The following is an 18,646-nucleotide window of genomic DNA, read 5'->3' on the forward strand; positions in this document are numbered from 1 at the left end:
ACATTTTCTTTTAAAAAAAATTGAAGTATAGCTGATTTATAGTATGATATTAGTTTCACATTTTCAAATATATCTAGGAGGATGAGGTTCGAGCAGAGGCAACTGGTTTTATAAATTAGAGATTCATCACAGACCTTTCAGTATTAGTTAAAGGACAAGACAGAATAGCCCTGGTTTGGAGGAGCAGGGCGTGAGACGCAGGAGTACGTGCAGGCAGTACAGACGAGCAGCCGCCCAACTGCTGTGTGTGTGTGTGTGTGTGTGTGTGTGTGTGAGCAGGATGTGAGATGTGGGAGTAGGTGCAGGCAGTACAGACCAGCTGTGTGTGTATCCATCCCTGGGGGCCACACAGAGTGGATTCCAAGGGGTATTGAAGGCACAGGGAATTTCAACGTTCTCTACCTGTGATTCTCAGCTTCTTCATGTAGCCTCACTTAAAATGGACTCGCCTGATAATGCATCTTGTGAGGATGTCTACCCTTTTATTACAGCCCTTTTCCATTGAATGAAGAAGAGGCCTTTCAGAATCTTATTAGAGAACACTGTCTTGGGGAGCAAGGCTCCAGAGCATCAAATAAAAAAACCTGCAATACTGGTATGAACGAAACTTCTAATCAAGGAACGGTAAACCCAGGAGGCTTTGAGCTATTATTCTGTGTCTCAAACATAATTTCTCTTAAAGAGTGTAATATCCTTTTGGAATGGTATTTCTGCTGCTGTTGGAATGTTTCTGAATTCAGATACACTGCAGAATGGGACAATGAAAGACAGGGTAAGTTTTGCTTAACAACCACATCTCTTCCACACCCTGTCTCCTGTCAGAGAACACATTTGAGAGCAAAGACATGAAGAGAGCTCAGTGAAAGCAAAATAACTGGTAAGAAATGTTGAAGGCAGCAGCATCTTATTTCATTAGAAGACAAATTCATGGCACCTACCCACCTACGGTACAATTCAGAAGTGTCATAGAAATGATCATAATCATATTTATTTGAACAGAGAAATGAAGTCAGACTTTTTCACAGAAAGCCAGCCTCACCTGTCTGATGTGACAATGAGATCTGACTTTGTCAACTAGGTTATGTGGTTATTTCCTATAAACTTAGCTCTAGCTGGATGCTGTAATAGTTAAGAATTTATTTAAATGAGCACTATTTCCAACTTCTCAATCCCTCTCATTTCATACACTGATCATTTCATACATCTTTAGGAAACAAATTGATTTGCAAGTTAAGTGCTTTCTAACTCTTTATTTTTCATGAAAGTGGAGGTGAAAAGAATCAAATATCGCTAAGAAAACATACCCTATCAATGCACAGGGCATGAAGAGACAGCTAAGAACGTAGCGCTGAATCTGGAGGAACCAGAGCAGCACGGACGGCGCTGACGCTCCCCACACTTGCTGACCACAGGCAGGTGACGATGCCCAAGGTTCCCGGCTGTGAAATTATGAGCCCTAGTAGCGATAATGTCCAAATGTTTGGATGAGGCAGGAGTTAGGTCATCTAAAGAATACAAAGGATCTAGTACCATATCGGGGTATGTAAGCATCAGTCAATAAATGTTAAGTATTCAATTTACTGAGCATTTACTATGTTGTAATCTGGACAACATCTAAATTTATAATCACTATAAATTAAATGTTATTATTGCCATTATGCGGATTTGGAAAGTGAGACTGAGAAATAAACCCTGTTCGGGGGCTGGAGAGTCGGGCACTACAGTCCTTCTGGTCCCTGTTCGCCCCGCCCTTCAGCATCCAGTAGGGGGCAATGCTGCCAGCTTGCACCCTTTGGAAAAAGAGGGAAACAGCCCTCAGCTGAGAAGTTACTAAATGTCAAGCTGTCCTAATTGCAAAAGAAAACAAAAGGGACTGATGTGAAAGAAAAATAAAAGTTGAGGCAGACTGAAAGTTGGGATATCATTAATAATTTTTTGTTAACAGATCATTCTAGGTTTAAGTACATAAATAGAAACTGTTTAAAGAACTGAATGACATCATGATAATGAACCGTGTTCCTTTCTTACCCACTGCTGTATGTGAACATGGTTTCCTAACTCTTAACCATATGACTCTTAACTATACAAATGAACTAAATAAAGAACATATTTGATGCTGAAATCTGTCTTATTCTAGCAGTAAGTAACATTCATCGAAAGACCAGAAAGTAGCTGGAGAAAAGGTCTTTCATTAAGATATAAGGTTTACATTTTACTTTTGACATTTAATAATTGCCAAAATCTGAGATATGTTTATATTGTTTTGATCAACTGAATTTACAACTTAATCCAAAAGGAAAGAAAAGTGTAAACATTTAGACTTTAGATACAGGAAATTAAAACCTTTTGGTTTCAATTTATGTGCATAGATTTGCTGAAGTGAAATATGACTTATCAAGTATAATCATAAAAGACTTTCAAGCGTAAAAGTGGATTCCATTAAGATAAAATTTGTGGCATAAGAGAAATGAAATTATGTATTCAAGGAGAAAAAAGGATGAAATAAAATTTCCAACTGTTAAGGAAGAGCTTGTTCATACATATTTTTAAAGGATAATAATAGATAATAAGTTGCTAAGGCATTTAGATTCCATCTGAAACACTGAAAAGAATAATAAAACAAGCTATAAATTGTATCTCTGCAAACTACTGAAACTTATAATGACATCCAAACTATTTTTGGATGTCCAGGAGAAGTTTTCTGAGGGGACAATACTCGGTAAATACTGAGTAAAAACACTTGAAAGGCCATCTCTCTCCACCCTTGACTGGTTGAAAAGAAAAACAGCTTCCTGAGCCCCATGACAGATGCAGTGAATCAAAACTGCCACCGTGGATCTCAGGAACCTGTGCTGTGAATATCCACCCAGGTTCTCACACAGGTGTCCCGTAAACAGATGGTTCTGTCTGGTGGTTTAGTATTAACAGAGGGGGAAAGAGAATGGAAAGCACAGGAGTAGGGTTAATCTGAGGATGGAGAACTATAATGGAGAATAAATATAATTATATGTGTACATATAAATGTAAAACATTTATACTGTAAAATTTAACCTTTTAGTGCAATTTCTCCACATTTTCCCTCCCTTCTTCCACTAATGAGATAATAATTCACTAATGAGACAATAAGGATGAAGGCAGACAGGCTATCAAGAGTTGGATGGGAAAGGCTGAAGATTTAAGAAAGAGCTGGAGGAAACAGAGAGCAGAGTTTGGAGAAACTGTGAGAAGCGGCAGAAGTCCTGCTTGCACTTCCTACAGCTGGTGCTGAGGAAAACGGTCTACGCTGATGGGCGAAACTGCAGAAGGTAACAAAAAGCGAGCACCAATGGACAAAGAAAAATGGTCAGTTTCCACTGACTGACCCCCTGAAGTAGTAAACTGAACACCAAGAAAGACAGAGGAATACATTAAGCCAGTAGACTATTATAGTCAATTCACACAATTCAAGTGGACTGTTGTTATGATAAAAGAAATGAGCTGTTGTATCAGTTTGTTTCAGGTGTGCCGTCTACCTGGTTTAGCGCAATTGCACTCTGTGGCTGACACAGAGGACCGAACTTATAAGTAAGTAATAAAAACATCTAGAAGCAGTTAGTTCACAGAAAATCACACCAAAAGCCAACTCATGTGAGATCAGTTTGCTACACAACCAGTTTGTTGATTTACCAAATTTAATAATTTAACAAAACGTGTATGTTTTATACTATTTTGTAAAAAGCTAGGGCAATTAATTTTGAATGTGATAGTTTCTCAGAAGCTTAAGAAAATTCATGCTAAGATTCTAATTGTTTGGTTTTTCTTTTGCCTTCCTGTGCTTAGTCGCTCAGTCATGTCCGACTCTTTTGTCTTCATGATCATATTTTATAAAGATTGTTCAATTTATCAATACTAGGAGGTGGTTCAGCCTGTAAACGGTATTAATATTTTGACAAGTAGGTCTCATAAGTAACCAAAATTTCACCATAAGACTCAAACCCTAATTTTTGGGAAGCATTTTAAAGTAAATTGCAGACATCATTACATGTTCTATATTTGTTTACACTGTTTTCTTTTGAAGTAATTTACATAGAATGAAATGTGCAAATCTTAACACTGCATCCACTGAGCTTTGCAACTTGAACTCCTAGCAATATGTGGGACGTATTTCCATCACTGCAGAAGCTCTGCATGTTCCTTTCTCGTCCATCTCCACACTCCCACTCCAACAACAACTATTCTGATTTTTTCCCACCACAGACATATTTTGCTTATTGTGGAGCTTCATATAAATGGAATCATACAGTGGTACATGTGTATGAAATCTTGGGGACAACTCCCTGCACTCAGCATAATCACTTTGAGATTAATCCACAATGTTGCATGTATTTGTAATTTGTTCCTGTTTATTGCCAAGTAGTATTTCATCATATATACACTCCCCCTCGCCCCCCTGCTTACTGATAGATACTGGGCTTATCAAAGAAATTAGATGTTATGAATAAAGCTCCTATGTAGATTCCTACAGAAGTCTTTTTAAGGCTATTGTGAGTGAAGCACTCTCAAGTCTGTGAAAACTTTGCTAACTATATTTTTAATGCTTATAGAACTTTTCATAACTAATGCACTGGGGACAGAAGGTAATTTTCCTAAATACCTGAATACCTTTCAGGAGCTGAAGGGTTCAGTGGTTTATTTATTCTTTGAGTGAAATACCAGGGTTTTTTTTGCTGTTTTTTTTTTTTTTTTTTTAAATGAGTAAGAGATAATTACAAAAAATAATTTACCCAATGAATCCTGACTGTTTTCAAATTTAAATTGAACCATATTTTAAAGTTTCATACTTTTATTTAAATCTTTACATCAAATATTCCAAATTGGCTTATATTTAGAAATGTATGAACTGGGATCTCTAGGAGTTAATAGGGCTCTTACTTTCTGATCATGTGCCACCCATCTCCAGGAATTGAATTTCTGATATATGAGTCAAGTAAAAAATGAACTGGGGTGGGATGATTTGGGAGAATGGCATTGAAACATGTATATTATCATATGTGTAATGAACTGCCAGTCCAGGTTTGATGCATGAGACAGGGTGCTTGGGGCTGGTGCACTGGGATGACCCAGAGGGATGGGATGCGGAGGGAGGTGGGAGGGGGGTTCAGGATGGGAAACACATGTACACCCATGGAGGATTCATGTCAATGTATGGCAAGACCAATACAATATTGTAAAGTAATTAGTCTCCAATTAAAATAAATAAATTAAAAAATATATATACATAACTAAAAAAACCTGAAAATATTAAGAGATGCATTAAAAAAGCCCACAACACGAGGATTATACATATATGTGTATATATATATGTACACACAAGAGTATTTTTCAGAACAGATGTATAGAAAAAGACTGAGATGAAAAACATATAAAAGAAAGAGAAACAAGAAAAAGAGAAAAAAATGAGAAGAGCATTAAAAGATGTAAAAAAAAAAGCAAGGTTATGCATTTTATTCTGACTTACATTGTATGAGGATACTTGCTCAGCCAATCTCTTATCCCTTCCTGATGGTATATACTCTTCATCCTTCTTACTGAATGACTTTCTTGCTTCTTGCATCTCCTGAGGAATGAACAGATAACACATTACGGAACCACATTATCAGGAAAAAATGAACAAGAAATACTATCATTTTAATTCAGATTAACAGGAGACTAGACAAAGCCAGGCCTGTTGATTCTCTTCCCACTAGAAATGGTAATATTCTTGGTAAGGGATCTGTTAGTCTCCTACTCTAACATTTTCCTGAAAACAAGAAAAAAAGCCCACAAAACCTCCATCCAATCAACTAACTGGATTTTATCAAACTCGGAGATGAGTCTGACAAACGGTAATAAAATGCAGATGAGAAAATAAGGCTTAAGAAGAAATCTTACATTACTGTTTTCAGAGCCAGGAAAAGCACTTTTGAGGGGAAAAAATAAAGAGAAAGAAACAAAAGGGGTATAGAAAAATAAAAATAAAACTATCTTTATTCACAGAAGACATATGAGTGTCACTGTAGAAAACTCCACAGAATCTGTTAAACAACTCTCAGCATTAATAAGCAAGCATAGCAAAGCTGGGGCTTCCCAGGTGGCTCAGTGGTAAAGAATCCGCCTGCTGATGCTGGAGACCGAGGAAGTGTGGATATGATCCCTGGGCCAGGAAGATCCCCTGGAGAAGCAAAGGGCAACCCACTAGAGTATTCTTGCCTGGAAAATCGCACGGACAGAGGAGCCCAGTGGGCTACTGACCATGGGGTTGCAAAGAGTTGGACATGACTGAGCACACACAGATGCGTGGCAAAGCTGCAGGATACCAGGCCAACAAACAAAACATACCAGCAAGGAACAATTAGAATTTGAAATTTAAAAAGATATACCATTTACTATAGCACACACACTGATGAAATACTTAGGTAAATTTCCAATAAATTTTGGTTAGAAAAAAAAAATATTCAGCAAAATACAGCCTCAACCAGGAATGAATAAGGCTCAGACAAAAACAACTGAAAACTATTTTTCTCAAAGCATGTTTTTATACTGTTGCTATTTGCTTAAGAAAGTCAAGTGAAGTGAAGTCGCTCAGTCGTGTCCGACTCTTTGCAACCCCATGGACTGTAGCCTACCAGGCTCCTCAGTCCATGGAATTTTCCAGACAAAAGTACTGGAGTGGGTTGCCATTTCCTTCTCCAGGGGATCTTCCCAACCCAGGGATCAAACCCAGGTCTCTCGCATTGTAGGCAGATGCTTTACCATCTGAGCCCAATTTTTATCTAAATAATGGACTAAAACAACACTGTACTTAATAAAGTAATGTTAAAAAACGTAGGAGTAGCTCATTTCTCATTTTTCCATAACAATTTTCCCAGAAACAGATTCTTTACTTGTAATATTAAGAGAAAAAGGATGTTCTGATAAGATGGAGGTGAAGACCTGACCTTCTAAGAGTAAATCTAGTCAAGACTGGGAGGTGAGATTATAACAGATCTTATTCAATTAGTTTATGCATAACACTTTCATTTCTTTCTAATCTTACTTCATTTAGGCCATGTTGGCATTAGTGGTAGGGAGATGAATGCTGGGGAATCAAATATAACAAGTAAGATGATAAAATAAATTTTTTAAAAAAGGAGGGAAATGATGGAAAAAACATACAAAAAGGATATTTGGAGAGAGAGAAAAAAAGGAAACTTGATGAAGATCCATTACAAAAATAAAAAATTAGTCATGACCTTTATAAAGGATTTCCCTGGTGGCTCCGACGGTAAGGCATCTGCCTACAATGCGGGTGACTGAGGTTCGATCCCTGGGTCGAGAAGATCCTTTTGAGAAGGAAATGGCAACCCACTCCAGTACTCTTGCCTGGAAAGTCCCATGGACAGAGGAGCATGGTAGGCCCATGGGGTTGCAGAGTTGGACATGACTGAGCAACTTCACTTTATAAAGGACAGCTCTGTGATACTTTCTGTGATAAATTCTACCACAAATATAAGTCTGCAGTATTACATGCTGTGATATAGTATCACATAAGATCTAAGGGGTATTGATAATCCCTTTGTTAGTCTGTTGTAAATATACAACAAAACACTTTCAACCATAAAAAGAATGACTAGATCTAAAGAACTCAGTCACAGGACCTAAAATCTTAAGTTCAAATTGTACTGGTTACTTTCTCTTCGTTCCATTTTTCTGTTTTATTTTCCTTTGAGGAAGACTTCTTGCATATCTAGCTGTAGGCTAGACATGTACTCACACACAATGAGGAACAGGAGGTCTGAAAAAAGCACAAATAAAAAGTCCATGTAAGGGATTTTCCCGGTGGTCAAGAATCCGCCTTGCAATGCAGGGGACACAGGTTCAATCCCAGGTCGGGGAACTGGGATGCCACAGGCATGGGGCAGCTGAGCCTGCACGCTACAGCTGCAGAGTGTGTGTGCTGTGATCAAAGATTCCACGTGCCATAGTGGAAGACTCTCCACGCAGCAAGTAAGACCTGAGTAAGCCAAATAAATAAATATTTAAAAAATATTTTTAAAAAATCCATGTAAGCAAGGGTATTAAGTTGTCTTTTTGGAGACAATCTTAAAGGTGAAATTATAAAAATGCCAGTAAGTTATTTTTATAAAAGACCAGTTAAGAAAGAGCAGGCAGGCATTCCAACACTAGTCATTCATGGTGTTGGCTCCCATCTTTTTTAAAATTTATTTACTAATTGGAGGATAATCGGTTTACAATACTGTGTTGGCTTCTGTCATATATCAACACGAATCAACCGTAGGTATATATATGTCCCCTCCTTCTGGAACCTCCCCTGACCCCTCCAGGTTGTCAGAGCCCTGGTGTGAGTTCCCTGAGTCATACAGCGAATCTCAACTGGCTCCCTATTTGACATGTGGTAATGTGTGCTTCCAAGCTACGCTCTCAATCTGTCTCACCCTTCCCTTCCCCTGCTGTGTCCACAAGTCTGTTCTGTCTATGTCTCCACTGCTTCCCTGCAAATAGGTTCATCAGGACCATCTTTCTAGATTCCGTATGCATGTGTTAATATACAGTATTAATTTTTCTCTTTCTGACTTACTTCACTCTGTGTAACAGGCTCTAGGTTCATCTACTTCATTAGAACTGACTCAAATGCATTCCTTTCTATGGCTGAGTAATATTCCATTATGTATATGTATTAATACCATGAATTCTTTATCCATTCATCTGTCGATGGACATCTAGGTTACTTCCATGTCCTAGCTATTGTAAACAGTGCTGCAGTGAACACTGAAGCCTTTCTCCATGGCGGTTTCCTCAGGGCACATGCCCAGCATGGGGCTGTGGGTGTGGCTCACTTCTATCCCCCATCTTCTGTTGCCTCTGCCCCCAGGTGTGGTGGTTCACCTCACCTGTCCATTATAACTCTCGGATTTCCTTGAGTCTTCAGGGCAAAAGAGAACGTATGGTTTTGCCACATATTCTGCTAAAATGAGGTGATTTCCACACATCACCCACATTTTAAGAACAACACTATTTCACAACCAATTCTTCATGAAAATCTAAGTGTCTTAAGGAGCTTTCTCTGTGACTTGTGACCAAACATGATGCTTGCCAGAGGAGACATTCAATTTTTGGTTATAGAATGAAAATAGAAATCTTCATAATTCCAGGTACTAATGAACAAGACAAACAGAGTTAGGGGCATGAATTAAGTAAGGAACTGTTTAATTTAAAACTGATAAGTTATAATCATAAGGCGCCAATTAGTCAAGCATTTAAGACAGCATTCACAACTCAAGGAAATTGGAATTTCTGATGAAGTGAATTTAAGGAGTTAGTACTGGTTGGATTCTTAACTTAACAATGGAATATTTCATAATACGTGTAGAAATCCAAGAAAAGAAAATCTAATAATAATGATGTATTTTATGCATAGTTTTTTCTTTTTTTGGTAAATTATTCAATGTATTAAGCAAAGGGCTTTTTTGCCTATCTTGACAGTAATGTGAAGCTCAGTGCACTGGAGCTACTGTTATTTTCCGAGACAGTCACTACCTATCACTTAACTTGCTAGGTTAATCTGTGCCTTGGTTTTTTCCAAGATATTTTAAAAGAAACTTTCACGGAGAGAGTATGACGTATAAAGACTGGGGGATTTGGAATCAGAAAGGTCTAGAACGGAATTACTGTTCATCACTTACCAGCATTTAATTCCAGAAAAAATGACCTCATAGGGGACAGTGTCTCCTTTCATAAAATGAGGTTAATAAACTTATGTCTCCAGGTTCTCTTGAGGTTTAATGAGAAAATTTGTTGGGAAATAGTATAAATGAATACACAGGAAGCAACTGGTGTCGCTTTCTTTTCTTATAACTTTCCTTCAAGGGAAATCTTTTCCCTTTGGAATCATAAGCTAAGAAACAGTACCCTGGAATAATTCTGCCTTCTATTTTTTTCAAAATAGAGCCAACATGGACAGAAATACAGGAACACACAAGCCCTCTCACCTTAGCTTTCCTTTCCCTGTCGGCTGGCGTGTCGGTCCAGACTGATCGGTCTCCAGATTTGCCATCAGCTCTTCTCTTGAAAGTTCTGGGCCCAAGACCAAAGTCTTTCATTTCTGGAGGAAGTTCAGTCATCCAAGATTCTCTCGTAATTGGTTTAGATGAATCCTTTAAGAGAAATAAAAAGTTAAACAAAAAAAAAGTATCCTGGAAAGTGTGGACATGTGTGCATATATGTGTAGAATACTACCTAAGTGACTATGCTTCTCAGCTGGGGCAGATGTTAAGAGAAAAAGACATTAGGAGAAAGACAAAGGCCCGTCTAGTCAAAGCTATGGTTTTTCCAGTAGTCATGTATGGATGTGCGAGTTGGACTATAAAGAAAGCTGAGCGCTGAAGAATTGATGCTTTTGAACTGTGGTGTTGGAGAAAGACTCTTGAGAGTCCCTTGGACTGCAAGCAGATCCAACCAGTCCATCCTAAAGGAGATCAGTTCTGAATACTCATTGGAAGGACTGATGTTGAAGCTGAAGCTCCTTTTAAAACTATGGCCATGTGATGTGAAGAACTGACTCCTTGGAAAAGACTCTGATGCTGGGAAAGACTGAAGGCAGAAGCAGAAGGAGAAGAGGACAACAGAGGATGAGATGGTTGGATCGAGTCGGCATCACCGACTCGAAGGACATGAGTTTGAGTAAGCTCTGGGAGTTGGTGATGAACAGGGAAACCTGGCATGCTGCAGTCCATGGGGTCGCAGAGTCAGACACAACCGAGCAACTGAACTGAAGAGAAAATGATTTAATAGATGGATAATTTTTCTTGTCAAATATGTTATAAATACTTTCATCTAATTTATTGTTCTTTGGACTTAATGTTCTCTTTTGCCATACTGTCATTTTTAATTGTGAAAATTTGTCAGTTTTCTCCTTTTATGGCTTCTGAGTTACCCTAGAGACCAAATTTTTATATACATACACATGCAGAAGGACATTTTTTAAATGTCTGTTATCAAAATTGAGATTTTTGATCTATGTGGTCGATTTCTCAGAGTAAAGTGTTCTGTGTATTTGAAACTTACGTCATCTCCTTTGGTCAGTTTTTCTTTCATTCTCTGGGCCCTCTTTTCAAACTCCGCTGTTACACTGGAGTTAACTGGTCCTTTGGCAGGCATCGGCCCAACAATGTCTTCCTCCTCACTGCTACCCATTTCCTTCTGAAACAAGACAGGACCTTTAAACCAAGAGTGGAGCGACACATTACAGAAAATGATCCTAAATTACTCAAAATTTAACTGAGATCGATAATCTGGAAACAGAACGAAAGAGCAAACACCGTGTCACTGGCTAATCACTGAGCACCTTTCCTGTGCCTTCGTCAAGCGCACCCAACAGGGACCACAAACCCAGGGCGTGGGATCTGTCCCACCTCGGCCCGTGTGTCCACGGCAGAGCTCATTAACTCACTTAGCTCTATTCCTGATGGACACAGATGTGGCCTCACAATTCCTCTGTAATACTCCAGGGAAGTGTTCAGAGAAGACAGAGTTGAAGCCATTCTCTTTCCTGGTACAGAAAGAGCTCTTTGGAAGAAGCAACACATGAATAAGACATTCTTGGAAGCTATATTAGCCTCCATGATTTCGTATGGTCCACTGAAACAGAAGTGCTGTGCAGTGCCTTCCAAAATGCTGGCCCAAATGCGTGCATTTGGTGCCCAAAGTGCTCTAGAGACACGATATTGTTGCAAAAATTGAATTCAAGTTGTTCTTGGTAAATCATTTTAATAAAGGGTTTTCACGTAAGACTCTGTGTTAGATGCTATATACACTAGGGTTTAAAATAGTCCTTGACCTTGAGAAGGAGAAAGGGTAAGATAAACAACAAGATGAATCACAAGATTCTTAGATCTTAAGATGTTTGTACTCCCACTGGGACCGGTAGTCTCTTCCTCTTATTTTTTCAACTACCAGGACCAGGTGAGTTAATTTGTGTTGTTTATACTTTCCCTGTTAACCACTCAATGGTAATTCTCTGTGGTTTCTTCTCTGAACTTTTACCGCAATTGTTCTCAGTACAATAACTGGTTAATTATACCTTGTCTTATGGCTGATTCTAAGCCACACACTCTCTCTCAATAACTGGATTTTGTCTCATTTGAACCTCATAATAAAACCGGGAAATAGCGGGCGTTTTGGAAGGTGGGAACAGAACTAGTTGTCAGATCGATTTCTGTGACTAATGCCTGACATACTTAGGTGTTCTACAATCATCTGTTGTATCATTCATTGAAAGAATGAGTAAATGCTGGAGTTCATGAGCTTAACCACTGAATTACATTTCCTTCAGTAACAACCTCTGTGGAACTGATGAATTCTCAGTGGAGATGCACAGGAGTCTATGAATTCACATATAGGATGGCACTGCAGAACAGCAGACTGAACAGTGATTTAAAGTCCTAAGAATTGGGCTCTGAGTTTTGGCTTTGCTAAGTAGAAACTGTGCTATTTGGAGTAAGTTACCCAATTTCTCTGGCTTTTAGCATCTCTAAGATACAGATTGTAATTATTTCATAAAGGCTTTGGAGAAGCTGAAAATAGTACCCATATATGGAGAAAATGCATTACAAAATTATATTCTTCAAATCTCAACCACTGTTAAGGACTAGCCCTCTGATATGGAGAAGGCAATGGCACCCCACTCCAGTACTCTTGCCTGGAAAATCCCATGGACGGAGGAGCCTGGTAGGCTGCAGTCCATGGGGTCGTGAAGAGTCGGACACGACTGAGCGATTTCACTTTGACTTTTCACTTTCATGCAGTGGAGAAGGAAATGGCAACCCACTCCAGTGTTCTTGCCTGGAGTATCCCAGGGACAGGGGAGCCTGGTGGGCTGCTGTCTCTGGGGTCGCACAGAGTCGGACATGACTGAAGCGACTTAGCAGCAGAAGCAACAGCCCTCTAATAAGAAAATAGACTTCCTCCTTGATTTTGGAATCACCGGCTCTTTCTTTTCAAAACATCATATACCCATGAGTGACCCTGTTAAATAATGGTACCAGAACTGGGTGGGACAAAGTTAATTTCAATATTTTACAATAATTATTTCACTATTTAAACATTTCTCAGCTTGCTCTCGTTTGCATCAAATCACAACGATTCCTTAAACTGTTCACTGTATTCTACTTTCTAGGACGTAAAAGCTTCCCTTTAAGGATGAGAAGCATGAATAGATCACACCCTGTCAACACATGACTGCCTTGTCATTTTCCTAACAGAATCTCAGGTCTGCGACAGCTTTTGACTTCGTCTACCTATGCTACAATCCTAAATTAGTATACTATGACACATCTTACATTACATTTGAGTCAAATGATTATAGTTATTACTATGTAAAGTCTTGAGTTCCTTACATCTTGTTCTTTAATAGAAAAATCCGCAAACCTCAGAGTTGAAACATGATGACACTTGTCCTGGATCACGTCTGCCCTTGTCACTCTTCTGTGGAGACTTAAGGAAACCAGGTGGTAGTGCAGGACCTATCATAGGCCTGAAAAATAAAACGTGCCTTTAAAAAGTCAGCTTTCAGTTGACTTTTACTTTTCAGTAAAAGCTCACACAAATAATAAAAAGCCAGATAATAATAACAAATGTGGAAAATGAGAATCTTATCCAATGTATTATTTTTACTCTGAAACTTAGTATTCATGTATGGATGTGAGAGTTGAACCATAAAGAAGGCTGAGAGCTGACGAATTGATGTTTCTGAACTGTGGTGTTGGAGAAGACTCTTGGGAGCCCCTTGGACTGCAAGGAGATCCAATCAGTCCATCCTAAAGGAAATCAACCCTGAATATTCATTGGAAGGACTGATGCTGAAGCTCCAATACTTTGGTCACCTGATGAGAAGAGCCGACTCATTGGAAAAGACCCTGATGCTGGGAAGGATAGAAGGCAGGAGGAGAAGAGAGGACAGAGGACGAGATGGTTAGATGGCATCACCATTAGACTTGATGGACATGAGTCTGAGCAAGCTCCGGGATTGGTGATGGACAGAGAAGCCTGGCATGCTGCAGTCCCTGGGGTTGCAAAGAGTCAGACACAACTGAGGCATTAAACAACAAACCTAGCATTTTTTCACTGAGTACCATAAAAAAATTTAATTTCTACACTTTAATTTTCTATTTATTAGTTAATGATTAGATGCTAAACCAGTAATTCTCAACCTTTGTGGCAGTGGTGTAAACCCACTTCCTAAAAGAACTATGGTAAATAAAAATAATGACCAAAAAAAAGAATCCTTATTATGTATTATGGACTCAAGTCTGTGAAGATCTTTTTATCTTGTGCCTTGGCTTTCAGTTTTGATAGTCACTGTCCACTGAAAAATACCTTAGTGGCATTTTAATTATAGTCAGAACTACTTAAGTACAAATGGAGTCTTAAGGACATATGTAGCGAATGCATACAACAGCTGTTAGTAATTTATTTATGGTTACATGTGTCAAGGCAGTATAAAAACCAACATTTCCTCCTCACTAACAACCCAATTATGATGTGGAAATGTGTTACAAAGAAAATAGTTCCTCTGAGACCCAGAGAGAAAGGAAAAGGTGGTATGCTAACCTCATTTCAACCAGAGAGTGCATTTTTCTGTTTCCCTAAAAAAGTCCTGGTTGGTGTAAGTTGCTCCATTTTCTACCTAAGCAAAATGATGCCCAAGGACAACACAAACTCATAAGTGGCAGACTGGAGCTTTTGCGTTGTTTGTTTTGTTCTCTTTTTGGCCACGCTGCATGGCATATGGGATCTTAGTTTCCCAACCAGGAATCAAAGCTGTATCCCCTGCATTGGAAGCATGGAGGCTTAACCACTGGACTGCCAGGAAGTCCCCAGAGTTGGAGTTTGAACCCCGGTCTATGTGATGTTAGAGTTCATTTTCTTTCAAGTTGCCCTATTGCCACAGTCTGAGGCAACTAACACTGTTCAAAAGAGAAAACTTGCTGAAATTCTGGGTCTTCGAAAGAGCAAGTGCTACTTTTTGTGTGGAAAAAACAAAAAGAGGAATGATATTTTCTACTCTTTCATACTGTTAAGTTTCTCCATTCTATCTTTGTTCTTTTCCAGACATGTCCCTGTGTTAGTGGAACCAACCAAGAGGGCAGCAATGTCCTAAGCTGAATTTTCCAGATGGCACTATGTTCAATCCGAGTCTTACACACAGGTTTCCCAGCAGGGCAAAAACAGCACTAGGGTCACAGGGTCTGGGTTCTGGTCCTGGCCACGTCGTTACCTCTTGTCTTGGTTCATAAAACTGCTATGAACCAAAACAACTGTACGTATGAAAAATGCGGAAGTGTGGTATTAAGAGATCAAATCAGTTGTCATTTATAAAGCATAAGGAAGTGCTGTAAGTTTTTTCTGAGTTTTTAGCAGATCTACAAATACAAGTACAGCTCAATTCTCTGGCCTCGGGGAATTTTGTGAGGATAAAATTACTAATACATACAATCTTAAAATATAGTAAAGGAACATAACCATGGCATGCTACAGGCTTATGGAAGGTTTTGCTTCCAATATATACTACCATCTGTTTATTTCAAACATATATTATCGTCAAGATAGAATTCTCAAGAAACTGCTATGCCTCTAATAACTGTTTTCTTGAAAGGAATGTTATATCCCAGCAGTCAGCAAGTTTCCCATAAAAAGCCAGGCAGAAAATGTTAGGCTTTGAGGGCCACATTCGGTCTCTGCCACATATTTGTCTTTGCATTTTAATGGCCCCCCTAATGATCATTCTTAGCTTGGGGGCCATACAAAAGCAGCCACGAATTGCCCAGCCCTCTTATTTCTTTTTTTTTTAATAATAAGCACCCTTTTATTTGCAGATACCATTACAAAAACTGTTTTATATTCACAACAAAAAGTGTTTTTTTGAGTTGCAGTCAGAGGTAATTCTTCCAGAAAGTTATATGAAAATTAGAAGCTGACGATTGTGATTACAACCTCTGAATATAAAATGTACCACAGCCTTTCCTACTTGTTCTTGTACACTGGGATATAGTGTTATGAATTATAAACAATTTGGTGTGCAATTTCATATTCAGCATTTAAAAATTTTGTAATTTCAAGAAGACAATATTTACTATATGTTTATTCTGTGCAAGGCACTACAGGAGAATCATATGTTTATATATGTATACAGATACAACATCTCAAGCAACATGACAATTCTGTAAGGGGTGTGTTGCTATCTTAATCCATGGATGACACATTTGAGGTTAACTGTGTAATTTGGTACATAGGGATTTGCCTGTTCTTTCAACAAATAATTAAGAAGATGTCTGAATTAGATCCCTGGTTGGGGAACCAGGATCTCATATGTCAAGTGATGGAGCCAAAAAAAGAAAGAAAGAAAAAAAAAAGATCAAATACCAGGATTCTAGTCATTGGCTATATGTGAAACTTTGTCAAAAAAAAAAAAAAAAGGGGGAAAAGGGTTATGTTTCACCCAGCCTATCACAAAACGCTGTTGTGAGTATCAAATAAGAGATGTGAGTGTTTTTCATGAATTGTTAAGTGTCATAAACGTGTAAATAATTAATTTTCTTATGTGGATTTTAAATTTTTTTTTCATTTCAAATTTATTTCAAATGTTATATAAACATATAAGTCAAAAAACAATTCCAGGGACTTCTCTGGTGGCCCAGCGGTTAAGACTCTGAGCTCACAACGCAGGTGGCCCAGGTTCAAGCCTGTGTCAGGGAACTAGATCACACGTCACAACTAATCGACCCAACGCAGCCAAAAAAATAAAATTAAAAAACAAAACAAACAAACAATTTCAGATAACTCTTTAATGAATTAACAGACATGAGAAAAGACTGTCCTGAAAGGGTACACATTCTTACCGTGGAGGAGAATCATCTTGCTTTTTAAATCCAGGAGGAAGAGCTGGTCCAAAAAACCCTTCATCATCATCATCATCATCATCGTCATCTTGATTTCTCCTTAGTTTTCTGAAAACAGTGTAATTTTATGCATGTATGTCAGAAGCTTTTTCATAGGGAAATTTTAATTTTTTAAAAATAAAATTTTATTAACTTCATTTATTAACATTTAATAACTTCATTTATTAACTTCAAAACATATTAACTTCAACTTTGGAGAAGGCAATGGCAACCCACTCCAGTGTTCTTGCCTGGAAAATCCCATGGACGGAGGAGCCTGGTGGGCTGCCGTCCATGGGGTTGCACAGAGTCGGATATGACTGAAGAGACTTAGCAGTAGCAGCAGCAGCAACTTCAACTTAGTTGTATAAACTCTGAAACAATAAATTTATCTTGCTAAGTTAAAAAGAAAAGCTACCACAGATCTTATACTAATCTTTTTCGGGAATTCACTTGAGGTCTAGAGACTGGTTACTTCTTTATAGCAGTAATGTATCAATTTTCTGTATTTTCTATGTTGATAAAGACTCTAATCAGTGAAATTTCAAATATTCTACTTGTGAGATATTTTTAAGCAAAGAATTTATGACATTGGCTTTTAAATTCACTTTCGTAAGGGTTGCTATTTTTGTCCCTTAGTCATTAAAATGCATTAAAAAAAAAAACCCTTGCTATCCAATAATAAAGATTTGATTTCTTATCTACATGGGCCACTGGTGAGTAAGGCTAGGTCAGAGGGAATTCTTCCTTTACTTAAACAAAAAGCACACACTGCACACATAAATTTTAAAAGCAGATGTATGGTTTATTCAGAATATTTAATCACTTCAATAATACCTTATGGAAAAATCCTTTATATAAGATGTTTATTGAAATTCTAGATCTCTCTGGAGCTATATACTACTAAGATACATTTTTCTGTAAGAGGTATAGTTCATGAGGAAATGAAATATGAAGTGATCTCTTCTTGTGCTGTATAAATGCAGGTTATGATAGCTCCTTGAGAAAGTAAAGTGTTAGTTGCTCAGTCGTGTCTGACTCTTCTGCGACTCCGTGAACGGTAGCCCACCAGGCTTCTCTGTTCATGGGATTCTCCAGGCAAGAATACCGGAATGGGTTGCCATTTCCTTCTTGAGGGTATGTTCCCGACCCTGGGATTGAACCTGGGTCTCCTTCACTGCAGGCAGATTCTTAACCATCTGAGCCACCAGGGAAGCCCCTTACCAGCTATTTACTCTAACCAATAAGTACCAGATTTGGAGCTTGGTTTACCATTTAATGTAAAAACGGACTGACCGTGCCGGTGGACCAGTGTCGTCTTCTTCAGATTCTTGATTTCCTTCTTCAGACAAAGAACTACTGTCCTCGCCGCTGTCTGATGATTCTGAACTACTGCTTTTATAATTAGGAGGCAAAGCCGGTCCTGCAACTGAAAAAGACGTCTTGTGTTTGTTGTAAGTAGTCACAACTGTTTCAGTGAATCTCTTAGCTCAGGGATCCTCAACCTTCAGGATGGAATGTCTGATGATCTGGGGTGGGGCACATGTAATAATAATAAAGTGCAGAATAAATGCAATGTGCTTGAAATCACTCCAAAATCCCCCCCTACGCCATCTGTGGAGAAACCGTCTTCCCCGAAACGGGTCCCTGGTGCCAGAAAGGCTGCGGACTGCTGCCTGAGCTGACATTTCACA

At 38.6% G+C, this 18,646-nt stretch overlaps 1 protein-coding gene across 5 annotated transcripts in view; it reads right to left on the reverse strand.

Moving 5' to 3' along the window:
* The window catches only part of GPALPP1 (GPALPP motifs containing 1), a 29,307-nt gene that overhangs the window by 3,714 nt on the left and 6,947 nt on the right, over positions 1-18,646 (reverse strand). For 4 of the 5 annotated variants that reach the window (XM_006053390.4, XM_025263014.3, XM_006053389.4 and 1 more), the window contains 6 exons: positions 18,249-18,381; positions 16,914-17,021; positions 13,444-13,549; positions 11,083-11,217; positions 10,008-10,172; positions 5,498-5,596 (listed from right to left, as the gene is read on the reverse strand). In XM_006053390.4, coding sequence (XP_006053452.3) covers positions 5,498-5,596; positions 10,008-10,172; positions 11,083-11,217; positions 13,444-13,549; positions 16,914-17,021; positions 18,249-18,381 — 746 coding nt within the window. The remainder of the gene's footprint in view (positions 1-5,497; positions 5,597-10,007; positions 10,173-11,082; positions 11,218-13,443; positions 13,550-16,913; positions 17,022-18,248; positions 18,382-18,646) is intronic. The other variant, XM_025263016.3, reaches the window with a different exon arrangement.

This window comes from Bubalus bubalis, chromosome 13, assembly GCF_019923935.1.
Source record: "Bubalus bubalis isolate 160015118507 breed Murrah chromosome 13, NDDB_SH_1, whole genome shotgun sequence".
Classification (NCBI taxonomy): Eukaryota; Metazoa; Chordata; class Mammalia; order Artiodactyla; family Bovidae; genus Bubalus; species Bubalus bubalis.